The sequence below is a fragment of the Bison bison genome, unplaced genomic scaffold, assembly GCF_000754665.1.
Source record: "Bison bison bison isolate TAMUID 2011002044 unplaced genomic scaffold, Bison_UMD1.0 scf7180017864282, whole genome shotgun sequence".
In the NCBI taxonomy this organism is placed as follows: Eukaryota; Metazoa; Chordata; class Mammalia; order Artiodactyla; family Bovidae; genus Bison; species Bison bison.
The window spans coordinates 465,643-479,894 of record NW_011494854.1 but is presented as its reverse complement, the minus strand read 5'-3'; the positions used below and the strand labels follow the sequence as shown (position 1 = coordinate 479,894).

At 38.6% G+C, this 14,252-nt stretch overlaps 1 protein-coding gene across 1 annotated transcript in view; it reads left to right on the top strand.

Moving 5' to 3' along the window:
• LRP2 (low density lipoprotein receptor-related protein 2) overlaps positions 1-14,252 on the top strand; it is a 175,961-nt gene that overhangs the window by 114,134 nt on the left and 47,575 nt on the right. Inside the window, exons 38-47 of the mRNA XM_010849414.1 lie at positions 126-362; positions 1,406-1,594; positions 2,528-3,448; positions 3,582-3,747; positions 4,119-4,277; positions 5,386-5,672; positions 6,590-6,793; positions 7,374-7,613; positions 10,779-10,904; positions 12,271-12,390. Coding sequence (XP_010847716.1) covers positions 126-362; positions 1,406-1,594; positions 2,528-3,448; positions 3,582-3,747; positions 4,119-4,277; positions 5,386-5,672; positions 6,590-6,793; positions 7,374-7,613; positions 10,779-10,904; positions 12,271-12,390 — 2,649 coding nt within the window. The remainder of the gene's footprint in view (positions 1-125; positions 363-1,405; positions 1,595-2,527; positions 3,449-3,581; positions 3,748-4,118; positions 4,278-5,385; positions 5,673-6,589; positions 6,794-7,373; positions 7,614-10,778; positions 10,905-12,270; positions 12,391-14,252) is intronic.

The window sequence follows — 14,252 nt, the reverse complement described above, 5'->3', positions numbered from 1 at the left end:
ATATTGTTTTTAGGTTACCTCAGATTCCATATTTTGTTATTGACTTTTATAATGACCCCAAAATTTGACACTGAGTGGCAAATAGATGGGGTGAAAAGTTACAAACTAATTGTGATTTCATTTAGGCTCTGAATCCTCAAACGGCTGCAGCAACAACATGAATGCCTGTCAGCAAATTTGCCTGCCTGTACCAGGAAGACTGTTCTCCTGTGCCTGCGCCACTGGATTTAAACTCAATCCTGATCATCAGACCTGCTCTCCATACAATTCTTTCATTGTTGTTTCCACACTGCGGACAATCAGGGGCTTTAGCTTGCAATTGTCAGATCATTCAGAAGCCATGGTGCCAGTGGCAGGCCCAGGTACGTTCCTCCAATACAAGTAACATTTGACTCCACTGGATGCCATGTTGAAGTCCTTATAGCATTTCTATATGAAGTCCATATAGCATTTCTCCATGTTTGGATTCAGCACGTAAGGAAGCATGTTTATTCTGCTTGATAACCATATTCACATGTGCTCATGATTGATCTCTGCTTTCCTATGTCTAAAAAGTCATCTAAGTTACCATCTTGTAAATATATTATACAGTCAGCAAGTTTTTCATCCAGCTTTGCATTTTGAAAAATATCAAATGCAGAAAAGTTGAAAAGTGTAGTGAACACCCTTATACTTGCTAGATTCAACCATCGTTAACATTTTGCCACAATTGATACTTAAGTGTGATCACCTGGTAATGGTGATCACCATGAAATCTCTGCCTTTTTGCCCCTCTACAATTTATGTGAAAATTTGGGGGTTATACTTTGATACCCTATGAATATCTTTTCCCCCAAGCATCTTTTATTCATTGGTTTTTGTCTTTGTCTGAAATGATGATTTAATTGGGAATTGCAAAATGGTTCTTTTTCTTGCTTTATTATTCCTTCTACATTCTTCTCTCCTTTTTATTATCACATACACTCAAGTTTTTATTTCTTTAATTCAGTGTAGAATCATTTAGCATAATTGTTCTTTTGATGCTCCTTTTGATCCATTTTGTCTGGGAAGAGCCTCTCATACTGCTGTCTATATTCTTTTGACATGATTCCATTAGTGTTTGAATGCTTCCTTGCTTCCTGGTCTAATAAATATGTTCCAGGCTTACCTTGTACCTTCCCTTCCCAAACCTATGCTTAACCATTTCTCCCAGAAGCCGGTACTCTTTATTGTGGAAAGTGACTTTTAGAAACTAAGATCTGGGGGTAGTTGTGCTCATTGCAACTGGGAAATAAATAGTTTTATTTCATAATCAGGGCATGGTTTGAGCAAAGGGGATTTGGAATGAGGGTTAGAGAGGAAGGGCAAACATTTTTAAAAGTTCTAATTCAAGCTAGAGCATAGTTTAATGATCTTTTCTTTGCAGGACGAAATGCACTGCATGTGGATGTGGACGTATCTTCTGGCTTTATTTATTGGTGTGATTTTAACGTCTCTGTGGCATCTAATAATGCAATCCGTAGAATCAAACCAGATGGGTCTAATTTTACAAACATCGTTACAGATGGGATAGGAGTAAATGGAGTCCGGGGTATTGCAGTGGATTGGGTAGCAGGTGGGTAAGCTGTATAGTGATTTTATTGAAAAGCTTTTTGTGTTTGCATTTCTATCATCTTATTTATACTATAAAGTTTAACATACATGTGGCAGATCTATTTCCCTAGATGTTTATTGAGATTAGTTAAGATAAGCTGAATTGAGTTTTTAGAATCAATGTAACAGCCTTGTGCCTGTTAATGATAGTGTTTCAGTTGACAGATTCATTATAGATGATCTCATTATAGATTATTTACTGAGTCGTTGGCAAAATGGAAAGAAATATTTAATTATGTGGACTTATTTCACCCTTAAAGGAACATCTAATTTCTAAATTAGAAATGTCTAAATTTTCAAAGAGAAAGGAATATTAAAATATAAACCATAAAATGGCAATCATTTATTTTAAAGCTGAGCAATTGTAGTTGCTGAATTCTTAATTGCTTCCTCATGTTATTTATGAAAACCCTTTGATTATTAGGTACTTTGTTGTAGTTAACTGAAATGCCTGACCCAACATTATATTAACTTTTCTATACTGATTTATATACTTACCATCCAGTTTTTCATAATACATTGAAAAACAACTGTCAATAGTCTATGGCCTATAGGCCAAATGTAGCCCATGCTAAGTAAATTCATTTATGTATTGTAAACTATCTTCCCACCATACTTTTTTTGCTCTGACATTTACTTTGTTCTGTAATGCCCAAATTTGGTGACTTTAGAAGGTCCATGGGATGATGAAAACATCTACACGAGTTAGAAACAGTGTAGGAACAGTTAGGAACTGTTAGTTCCTAAGAGTAAATATTTATTTTCCTAAGCCTAAACTGAGATATTTATCCTCCTGGAAAGACAACATATACTGGCTCAAACCTCTATCTTACAAGAGCTATCTTCTTTTTTCTTGGTTTGCCATTAATCAGCATGCTCTTTCATTTTCCTGCAGGAAATCTTTATTTCACCAATGCTTTTAGATCTGAAACACTGATAGAAGTTCTAAGGATCAATACCACCCACCGCCACATTCTCCTTAAAACCATAGTGGATATGCCCAGAGACATTGTTGTGGACCCCAAGAATCGATACCTCTTCTGGTCTGACTATGGGCAGAACCCAAAGATTGAACGGTCTTTTCTTGACTGTACCAGTCGAACTGTGCTTGTATCAGACATCACTGCCACACCACGGGGCTTGGCATTGGATCATAGCAGTAACTACATTTATTGGGTTGATGATGCTGTAGATTTAATTGCAAGGATCAGCATTGAGGGAGGGGAAACTGAAGTGATTCGTTTCGGCAGTCATTACCCAGCTCCTTATGCCATCACCGTATTTGGAAATTCTATCATATGGGTAGATAGGAATTTAAAGAAAATCCTCCAAGCCAGCAAGGAACCAAATAGAGCAGATCGACCAACAGTGATAAGGGACAATATTGATTGGCTAAGAGATGTGACCATCTTTGACCAGAGTGTCCAGCCTCGGTCACCAGCAGAGGTCAACAACAACCCTTGCTTGGAAAATAATGGAGGATGCGCCCAATTCTGCTTTGCTCTGCCTAAATCACAAACCCCTAAATGTGACTGTGCCTTTGGGACCCTGCAAGCTGATGGTAGGAGCTGTGCCATTTCATCAGAAAATTTCCTCATCTTTGCTTTGGATGATTCCTTGAGGAGCTTACGTTTTGACCCCAAAGACTATAGCCAACCTTTCCCAGCAATAAGTGTGGAAAGAATGGCTGTGGCCCTAGACTATGACAGCATAGATAACAGAATCTACTTCACACAACTTTTGCCATCCGGAAAAGGCCAGATTTCCTATATCAACCTGAATTCAAGGAGCAGTCCTCCCACTGTTGTTGTTTCGGGTAAGTGCACTCTAATTGTAGCTTATCTTGGAAAGAGACGCAGTGGGATCAACACACATGGATGACCCAGGGATTCTATAATGTTTATTGAGATTCTGACTTCTTTTTGTGTGTTTGTTGGTTGTATGTCCAGGCATAGGGAGTCCTGAGGGCATTGCCTTTGACTGGATCAATAAAAGAATTTATTACAGTGACTACACCAATCAGATGATTAAGTCCATTGCCACGGATGGGTCTAGACACACTCTGATAGCCCAAGTTCCAAAGCCAAGAGGAATTGTGTTAGATCCTTGCCAAGGGTATGTCATGATTGCTTATTTCTGGAGGGAGCGGGGTCTGAAATTATCTTATGTTAATAGAGAGCCAGTGTTTCGTGGACTTGTAATACTGTAGCTACAGATTAAGGGATGAAAGAGCATGAGTGACCTTACTTGGGAAGGAACCTTGGTTGGTGCTCCTAGGAAGTCTGGCCACATACTGAGTAATTAATGCCCCGACTCAGTAAATCCCTGTTGGACAAGCTGTATGGGTGGGAATGGAGTAAGTTTCCATTTGCTCTATTGGTGTCAGATATAACTGTTATATTTGCAGTTAAAGAATGCTGCTGTCTTTCTTAAGTAAAAAGAAGTGAGTTCCTTGTGGTGAATTACGACTCCTTTTGGATCACTAGGTACATGTATTGGACTGACTGGGGTACCAATGCCAAAATCGAGATGGCCACAATGGGTGGATACTCCCGGAGAAGCTTGGTGGACAGGGGCCTGGTCTGGCCCAACGGGCTCACTCTGGACTATGAACAAAACCTTATCTACTGGGCAGATGCTAATCTGTACGTGTCTTTGGTTATTCTTGTGGGTATTGATGAGATTTCTTCCTCCCTGTTCAAAAGAAGAGGGATATGCATAATGTGGTGAAATACTGGTGAATAGACCTGTGAAAATTGATCTCTATCATGAGACTGAGTAATTATGAACTGAAAGACATCTAAAGATGCATTACTGGACAAGTTAATTTCAACTATGGTTATAAATATAATCATTCAGTTTATAATCATGTAACTACCTCGAAAAATGAATGACTTTAAATGTACACTGATAGTAACTTTTCTCTGGGTTTTAACATTCAGTGTCTTGTAAAAGCATTTTCCTTCAGTCTTTGTCTTTTGATCATCTTCTCAAAAGAAAAATCATTTCTTGTGCCAGCTTCTTCTCAGTCCATTTCGCAATATTTTCTTTATAAAGTTCTGTCAGCTCTAATTTTTGCATGTAACTCTCCAATCACTTCTGAAATTACATATATTCCCATCATCCTAATGATTGAAGATATGAGATGATTTTGTTTATTATGGCTGGTATCTGCATGTTGGGAATCTTAAACTTTCCTTGCTTATTTTCTTATGATTTTTGGTCTCGTGATGCTGAGTACCTAACAACTTTATCTTTATTTTCTCACTTGAAATAAAGCAGGGATGTTTTGTGTCTAAATTAGGAAGATATCTCAAAGTCAATGACAAATGGAAAAACTTATTAAGCGGGTGGGAAGGGAAAAGTAATTCACATTTTATTGAGGGACTACTATGTGCCAGACACCAAGACAGGTATTATTTCCAAGCAAGAGGTGTGTTATTTCACAATACTTCCCACTGTTCGTTTCTTTTTCCTGTTTCATTTAGTAGGATTACTTGTGGGTTATATTAATATTTGGATATCATTTATATAGGCCATTGTTTAATAAGGAGATGAAGTTCTCCCATTACCAGAAGAAACATTTCTTGCTGCCATACGCTCCACTTGAAAGGAAAGTTGGGGGCTTAGCTCCACTTGAAAGGAAAGTTGGGGGCTTATGTAAAAGTCATGATTGTACTGAGGCATTGGGTGCCAGTTGAGGACCTTAATCCTTCTAGATTCTAGTATTTTCTTTTTCCATTTTCATTTTAGGGAGAAGATTGAGCGCATGGATCTAGAGCACTATCTGAGGGAGGTCATTGTCAGCAGAGCCAATAGTCCTTTTGGCTTGGCTATTTATGGCCAGTATGTTTACTGGACTGACTTGCTCACTCAGAAAATTTATCGAGCTAACAAAGTTGATGGGTCAGGGCAGACTGCAGTGACCGTGACCCTTCCCTTTCGGCCTAAGGGTATTCGTGCTGTTGTGAAGGACCAACAACAATGTCTCAGTCCTTGCGATCGGTTTAATGGGGGCTGTAGCCATATTTGTGCCCCAGGTAAATACTTTGGTCACTTCTTGTGAAGAGTTGACTCATTGGAAAAGACTCTGATGCTGGGAGGGATTGGGGGCAGGAGGAGAAGGGGACGACAGAGGATGAGATGGCTGGATGGCATCACCGACTTGATGCACATGAGTTTGGGTGAACTCCGGGAGTTGGTAATGGACAGGGAAGCCTGGCGTGCTGCAATTCATGGGGTCGCAAAGAGTCGGACACGATTGAGTGACTGAACTGAACCGAACTGAAAGCATTGGGCACAAAGATAGAATCATGGAGAGTGATAATAATGATGACCACTAGTAGGGAAAGCTGAGGGAATATTCAGCTCCAGCACGAGCAAAGATTCTCTTTGTTTTCAGAGGAATTTCTAAAATAGATTTCAGGGTTTGTATGTTGAGAAGAAGACTTAAGGTTTTTTTTCTTTCCTATTCCATATGGAGCCTTCTTACAATGACATTTTAAATTCAAGCTTAATGGAGGTAGAAAGAAATATGCAGGTTTGGCTGCTGCATATCATGTCTTGAATAGAAATTTCATACTTTCATTTAGGAGGTACTGTTTATAGTTGAATAAACAGAGTGTGCCTCAGAAGTATGTTTTATAGAGAATGATAAATTCATAAGAGGATGTGCTTTTTGAGACTATTGCTGTGCAGATTTTGCTGAGAAGGTAGAATCATTGTTAATGTTTCAATGAAGATAAGAAATAGTGGTTTAAAGATTAGGGTGAATTAGCCACATTCATTAGAAACTGGTGGTGGTTCATATTGATGAAAACATAACATAGAGCAGAGTTTCCATGTCTTAGAGGGTGTTTAATAATATAGAAGCTGTTGCCAGTGCTCTTCAGGGGAAGAAAATATCAGTGTTTGCTACAGAAATATTTTGCTTTTTTCTGGGCTTACCTTTCTTCAGGTCCAAATGGCGCTGAGTGCCAGTGTCCACATGAGGGCCGCTGGTACCTGGCCAACAACAATAAGTACTGTATCCAGGATAATGGTACCCGGTGTGACAGTTCCAAGTTCACCTGCCTCAGTGGGAAGTGCATCCCTGACCAGTTGCAATGTAATGACATCGACGACTGTGGTGACAGCAGTGATGAGCTGGAAACTCTCTGTGGTGAGCTGAACTCTTGGAACTTTTGAAGTTCACGATGTACCTAGTGTTTGGTCCTTTTACAAGCAAAGAACATGTACCCTGAGAATCTAGACTGCACTTTGCTTAAATCACGCAACAGTGGATACATACGCTGTGAAGTAGTGTTCAATGCTTTATTAGGAAGCACCTCTGAAGTGCACCTAAGAAAGAGCAGAGATGCTGCATGCCATTTATAGTCTGGGGAGCTCTGGGAAAATTACTTAACCTCTCTGAGCCTCAGTCCCATGAAAGCATTGTGTTTGCATGCTTTCATGAAACTGAGATAAACTTATACATTGAGATGGTAGAGGAACGGACTGACTTTGCCGTTTGCGTCAAATACTCCATTTGCTTAAAAAAAAGTATACAACATATTTGCTTAATTTAGCTAATTTAAAGTTTGAGCTCACTTTGCATGCAGTACGTGTGGCAGCTTTTGCCTTGGAAGGTCAACCCAAAGTGTCTTATTTTACTTGATTGTATCTTTTTAGAAAACGGGATGATGCTTTAATCCGCGAGCTTCTTCAATGTTTTTTTCAATATTTCTTCCCCCTCCTCTCAGCGTTTCACAGCTGCCCTTCGACAAGCTTCACCTGCGCCAACGGGCGGTGTGTGCCATACAGTGATCGCTGTGACCACTACAATGACTGTGGCGACAACAGCGATGAGGCCGGGTGCCACTTCAGGGCTTGTAACAGAACAGAATTTACTTGCAGTAACGGAAGGTGCATCCCTTCTGAATTAGTCTGCGATGGGGTAGACAACTGCCTTGACAACAGTGCTTCAGACGAGAAAAACTGCCGTAAGTTCACCTTAAGTTCTTAATGGGCTTTGGAGCCTCGAACTCTCAGAGCCTGGGCGATGTAAAGACGATGCATTTCTGAGAAAGAACCGACAATATTCATCTAAAACATACATTTCATTTTACATGTCTACTAGTGATTTTTAAAAATAATTGTACCTAATATTTGATTTATTCATACAATCTTTGACTATTTTCACCTTCAATATTTTATCTTTGGTTTGTGTTTCTGATTATTGTGAAGCTTTACCAATGATTACTGACAAAATTAATTGATTAATGTGTGTGGTTAATGTTTGTTATGCACAGAGCTATGTAGCACAGTGTTGACTGAAATGATTTGGTAAATTGCTTTTTAGTGAGTTGCTTTTCCCAAATTCCTGGAACTTACAGTTTAGCATCTTGAGAAAACAGTAGCACAGAGTATGAGCAATAATGCATTTTCAGTTTGGGTATATCTACATGTTCTGCTGTCTTTGTATGCGGTTACACACAATATTTATTTGGGTGTGCCAGTATTATTGCCTGGATAATCCTATGGACAGAGGAGCCTGGTGGGCTACAGTCCTGGGGTCACAAAGATCCAGACGTGACTGGGTGACATCCAGAGCATGCATGCATGCCTTTTTGTTGTTTTTTTTTTTAACAAGTGGTCAATATGTTTCATCCATGCCTCCAACTTTTTTCCTGAGTATTTTAAAGCAACTTGCAGAAACACATGTCACTGATAAAGACATTTGTTCTGCTTTACAGTGTTATGTTGGTTTCTGCCGTACAACAAGGTGAATCAGCCATAAGTATACATATACCCCCTCCTTGAGCCTCGCTCCCTTCCCACCTCATCTCATCCCTCTAGGTCTTCACAGAGTACCAGGCTGAGCTCCCACTAGTTATCTGTTTTATACATGGTAATATATATTTTGAAAAAGAACTACTATTCTAGCATTATGCTTAACAAAGTCAACAATACTTACTTAATGTCCTCTAGTACTAAGTCCATATTCAAATTTTATCGCTTAGCCCCAAAATGTCACCAGTTCATCTGTTCACATCAGGATTCAAAGTCTACACATTGATTTAGGTTGGAATTGAGACCCAGACCTTTGATTACATTAGACTTAGTTCTTTGGGCAAGAACACATCATAGGTGGAGCTGTCTATTTCTTGTTATATCACATCATGAAGCATATAATGCTTGATTGTTCCACTTTAAGTGAGGATGATATTAATTTAGAAGTCAGTTTGAATCTTCCCTTTAGGAAGTTCCCATCAATTGTTCACCCAGTGGTTTTTAACCATGGATGGTTGTTCCATGAATTTATTATTATTTTAAGGGTTATAAATCAGGTATTTAAAATTTTTACTATTCCACCTACAGTTACTAGCTCAAGGTCTCTAAAGAAGAAATTTCCCTTATCAGCTATTTTGTTACTCTGAAATACAATTCTGCAGAGGAAATGTTTGATTCTTTCTTTCCCTTTTCAGTTTTCAGAGTAGTAAGTTGGTGACCAATGAGCATTAAGCTTTGGCTTTGTTTTGTTTTTACTATTGTATTAAACTCATGGATTTTTACATATTTGAGTTTTAATGAGATGAAGTAATTTACTGCTTTTGGTGCTTAATTGTCCTATTTTTGGCAGCGGGAATCCTGCTAAGTTGGATCCTTTTTTATTTTGACTTGATCCTATTCGATCTTCCATAGTACATTTCAGACTTGTGCATTTCTTGTCTCAGACCTGGAATTTGTCTCATTCCTTTTGTGTGTGGTATTTAAAAATTACTGGGACTTCCCTGGAAGTCCAGTGGTTAAGACTTCCAACACAGAGGGTATGGATTCCGTCTCTAGTTGAGGAACAAAGATCCCACATACCTCATGGCCAAAAGACCAACACATAAAACAGAAGCAATATTGTAATTTAATAGACTTTTAAAAAATTTAAAATTACCACAGTGTTGGGTTACCTATTCCTATTTGGCCTTTATTGCTTCTAGGCCTTTTTAGTGGACAGGACTAGGAAATACAGTTCTAAAGGGAAAAAAAATGATATTGGTATTTTCCATTTTAATTTAAGATAAACATGTTTTTACCTTTTAGATTTTATAATCACATCTCTTACACTTAAAATCTTAGTTTGTAATAGGTGACATAGTCACTTATTTGCTTTATTTTAGAATACTTTCAAAATAACCATGCTATGCTATGCTAAGTCACTTCAGTCGTGTCCGACTCTGTGTGACCCCATAGCTGCAGCCCACCAGGCTCCCCCGTCCCTGGGATTCTCCAGGCAAGAACACTGGAGTGGGTTGCCATTTCCTTCTCCAATGCATGAAAGTGAAAAGTGAAAGTGAAGTTGCTCAGTCGTGTCCGACTCTTAGCGACCCCATGGACTGCAGCCCACCAGGCTCCTCCGTCCATGGGATTTTCCAGGCAAGAGTACTGGAGTGGGATGCCATTGCCTTCTCCGAAAAGTAACCATACAAATGTAATTAAACATTGTATGTCCTTCTTGTTCTTAGATTATTTCCCATTAGAAATATGCAGTCATTTATTACTATTTCCAAATTTTGGAAATTGCTTTTCTTTATCCATTTTTATTTCATTGTGTTCAATTATAGAAAATAATGTGCATGGATTCATAGTCATATAAAAATTGTATGACAAGGTACACTCACAGACGTCCTTCATGCTTGCCCTCTCCACCCTGTTCCCTCCATACTATTCTCAATCTGTTCATAGGAGTGACAATTTTCGTTAGTTTATCTTTTCATTTTTGTTTTAAATGTAAGCATTTCTTTCTTGCTGGACACACACAGTTATCAGTTTTCATACACAAAAGATAGCCTAGTGTTTTGCTTTCCTGCTGTTAATGCATCCTGGAGCTCATGCCATCTTTCCTTATCAATATATAGAGATCTTCTTCATTCATGTTACTCCATTGTGTGGGGAGTGAGGAGAGTGAGAAGTCTTGGTGATGCTATTAAATAATGAAAATAGGAAATGCTCTTTTTACTAGAGACTATATGGCATCACATAACTGTCATGAGTTATGCCTCTCTGATAGTTTCCCTTCTGCTGGTTTGTGTAGTAGATAGGTTAGCATGGACATATATGACGTACACGTGATGAATATGTTCCAAATTGTTTTTCTGGTTGTCTTTTTCAAGCTGAACGCACGTGCCATCCTGGATATGTAAAGTGTACGAATTCAACGATTTGTATTCCACGTTCTTTCTTGTGTGATGGAGACAACGATTGTGGAGATATGAGTGATGAAAACCCCCTTTTCTGTGGTAAGATAAACCTTTTGTGGTTCCAGGCATGCATGTCTTGAGCTAATACAGACACATGGGTTCTGTGTTTCGGCTAATTTCAATTTGTCCTCTCAAGTGGACCTTATAAATAGATACTGCTGCTGCTGCTGCTGCTAAGTCGCTTCAGTCATGTCCGACTCTGTGCGACCCCATAGACGGCAGCCCACCAGGCTTCCCCGTCCCTGGGATTCTCCAGGCAAGAACACTGGAGTGGGTTGCCATTTCCTTCTCCAATGCATGAAAGTGAAAAGTGAAAGTGAAGTTGCTCAGTCGTGTCCGACTCTTAGCGACCCCATGGACTGCAGCCCACCAGGCTCCTCCGTCCATGGGATTTTCCAGGCAAGAGTACTGGAGTGGGGTGCCATTGCCTTCTCCGTGTAAATAGATACAGCAGGCAGTTATTTAGGATGTAATTGGAGGGGCATAAGAAGTCCCTTCTCTCTGTTCCCTGGCTGGATGCCTGACTCCAAATATTTCTTCCAGGGATCAACTATAATGCATAACCTCCTATAATTAAAGGTCTTTCATCTTCAGGAACTACAGGCAGAATTTGCAAAATAAGCCCTCATATTTATTCTCAATACGTTTATAATAACCATTAGTAACTGAAAGAATTTTTGTCTTTTTCATATGTTTGACTTTCAAAAACCTTAATATTTAGTTGTTTGGTTCAATCAAATAATTTCTTATATTTATAGCTCAAATTCTTAAGTTCAATAACTTTGAAACTATTAGTGTAAATAGATGCATCCTTTAAGAATTTAGGAATGGTTACCAGGCCAGGTTACAATCCAAGAGTAGGAATCAGTTGTAAAAACAGCCACAAGAGGAAATAGAAAATCTAGAAAACATATCAGACCATAACCTCAGGTTATATGAGAAAAGTTTACACATAGGCAGAATCATTTACTCGAATAAGTTGCAAGGATGAATAAGAGCAAAACTTTGATAATTCTCTAGAATCATGGTCTAATATGGCTTAAAAGGTTGTGTATAGGGTGATTTGGTTATTTTGTTGTTTTTTTCTTTTCAGTAGAATTTATTTTGTTCATGGCAGAAAACATAGAACCATGTTTTCTTTTATCTATAATTTGATTTCATGTATCAAAAAATAGTCTTTTTGGTATTTCTAATAAGTGCAATTTATTTTCTGAATCTCTGAAATTTAGGAGACTGGAGAAGTATTGCTCTCCCATGTTCTTTCCTCTGAATGGAAAACTTCTATAAAAACTCATGCCTCAGTCTTCCTGTCTTGGCAACTCCTACCCAGTTCAGAGATATAGGCAGGTTATGAGGAACAAGCTTGTGTGTTGCTCATGGATTTTCTCTTCTTTACCTACTGCAGCCACTCGGTCGTGTGGGAGCGATGAGTTCCATTGCACCTCTGGGCCCTGTATTCCTGCACGTTGGTATTGTGATCATGAAAAAGACTGTTCTGACGGCTCTGACGAACCTCCCACTTGTGGTAAGAGAGTGAGCCAGCATGAAAAGCATTGTGATGCAGCTGGCACCCCTCTTCCAACTGCTTCAAATGTGACCTATGGCTCTGGCTAGGGAATGTTTGCACTCCTTGCTGATACCCCTCAGCAGATACTCATTAAAAGCCTGGTCATGTAGGGCACTGGGTGGATTGTTGGGTAGGATATGGAAGTTGCTGATTGATGCAGACAAAAGTTGCACCTACCAAAAGTTGGTGATGCACCTACTACCTGCCTGGTTTGTGGAACTCAATTAATTGTAATTGACTCTGAATTGGAATTTCTGAATTTGGGTGAGTTCTCACCCATAAGACTATGGGAGGATCTAAAGGTTATTGAGACCATGATGTACATGCCGAGGGGGCAGGTGAGGGGCACACGTTTCTTCCTGCTCTGCGTACCAGCTGAGGGGTTAGGGTCCCAAGGCCATCTGAGCTTCCTGAGATGTTCCAAGGACCTAGTTATATTCTTGGAGGCAGTTGTGTGTTGCTTGTGTTTGAAGGCTGCTATTTACCTTTGCAAATCCTAATCTGTATCCATGCACAATTTTTTAAACCTAATTGTAAAAATCTGAATGTACAATCTTCTATATTGCTTTTTTTAGGGGGTCTGGCAATATTGTTGTATGTGGGTCAGCAAACTATGGCCATGCTTGTCTTGTTTTTTTTTTTTCCAGATTTTTTTGACATTGACCATTAAAAAAAAGTTTTTATTGAATTCGTTACAGTATTGCTTCTGTTTTATGTTTTCTTTTTTCTTGGCCATGAGGAATGTGGGATCTTAGCTCCCTGCCCAGGTATCGAACCCACACCCCCTGGTTATATTATAGTGTCAAGTAGTTGTGAAAAAGAACATATGGCCTGAAGCTTAAAATATATATACTGTCTGGTTAAGAGAGACTTCTCTAACCCATGTTGTCATCTTCATACTCTTATTTAATGGCTGTGTGATATTCCATTGAGTGGCTATATGATCATTGAGTTAACTGCCTCTATTTTAAGTATTTAATTGCTTTATTTTTTCTGGTATTATAAATATCACTGTAGTAAGTACCATCACTTTTTTTGGAGGGGTATTTTCTTAAGACCATTAGCCTAGTTTTGCAGCTGAATTCAGGCTATTTTCTATTCCTGTTTTCCCTTGGGCTCAAATTCTGTGGCTAATAGAGAATGGTATTAGAAGCTCCTTGACAATTTCTTTTTCCCCAACACTAACAGTTTTGTAGAAAACAAAGGGCACGCAGAGTTTTAAGGAGCTGTAAAAGAAATAGTAGTTGTTAGGTGAGTAGAAGGGTCTTAGAGATTATTTTAAATATATGAACTATTGGTTCAGATATATGAAGAATAAATAGTTTCCAAACTTATCCATGGGAACCAAAGTCATTATCAATTAGTATTATCAATTAGTACCAACTATCTGACATATTTAAATAGAAGTAAACACACAATCTAATATTAATGGATTTTCATAATATACAGAGGTATTTTTTTCTTCTAGTTTTATTGAGATTGACATATAGAACTGTGTAAAATTAAAGTGTAGAACATAATGATTTACATACATCATGAAATGATTATCACAATAAGTTTAGTGAACATCCAATACACAGATATTATTTTAAATAAATAATAAGATGTATACAAAAGAGTGAAATCCCCATTCTTTCACCCTCTTACAATCCCCTCACCTCCAGACATAACTGCTATTAAGTGTGAATTCTTTATCTGTATATCCTGACATATAGGGATCTTACTATATATATCTTTCTGCTGTTCCCCTCCCACTTTTTTTTTATCCTAACAATATCTTATCAGTTAGAAAATACACCTCTCCCTCTTGAACCTCCCTG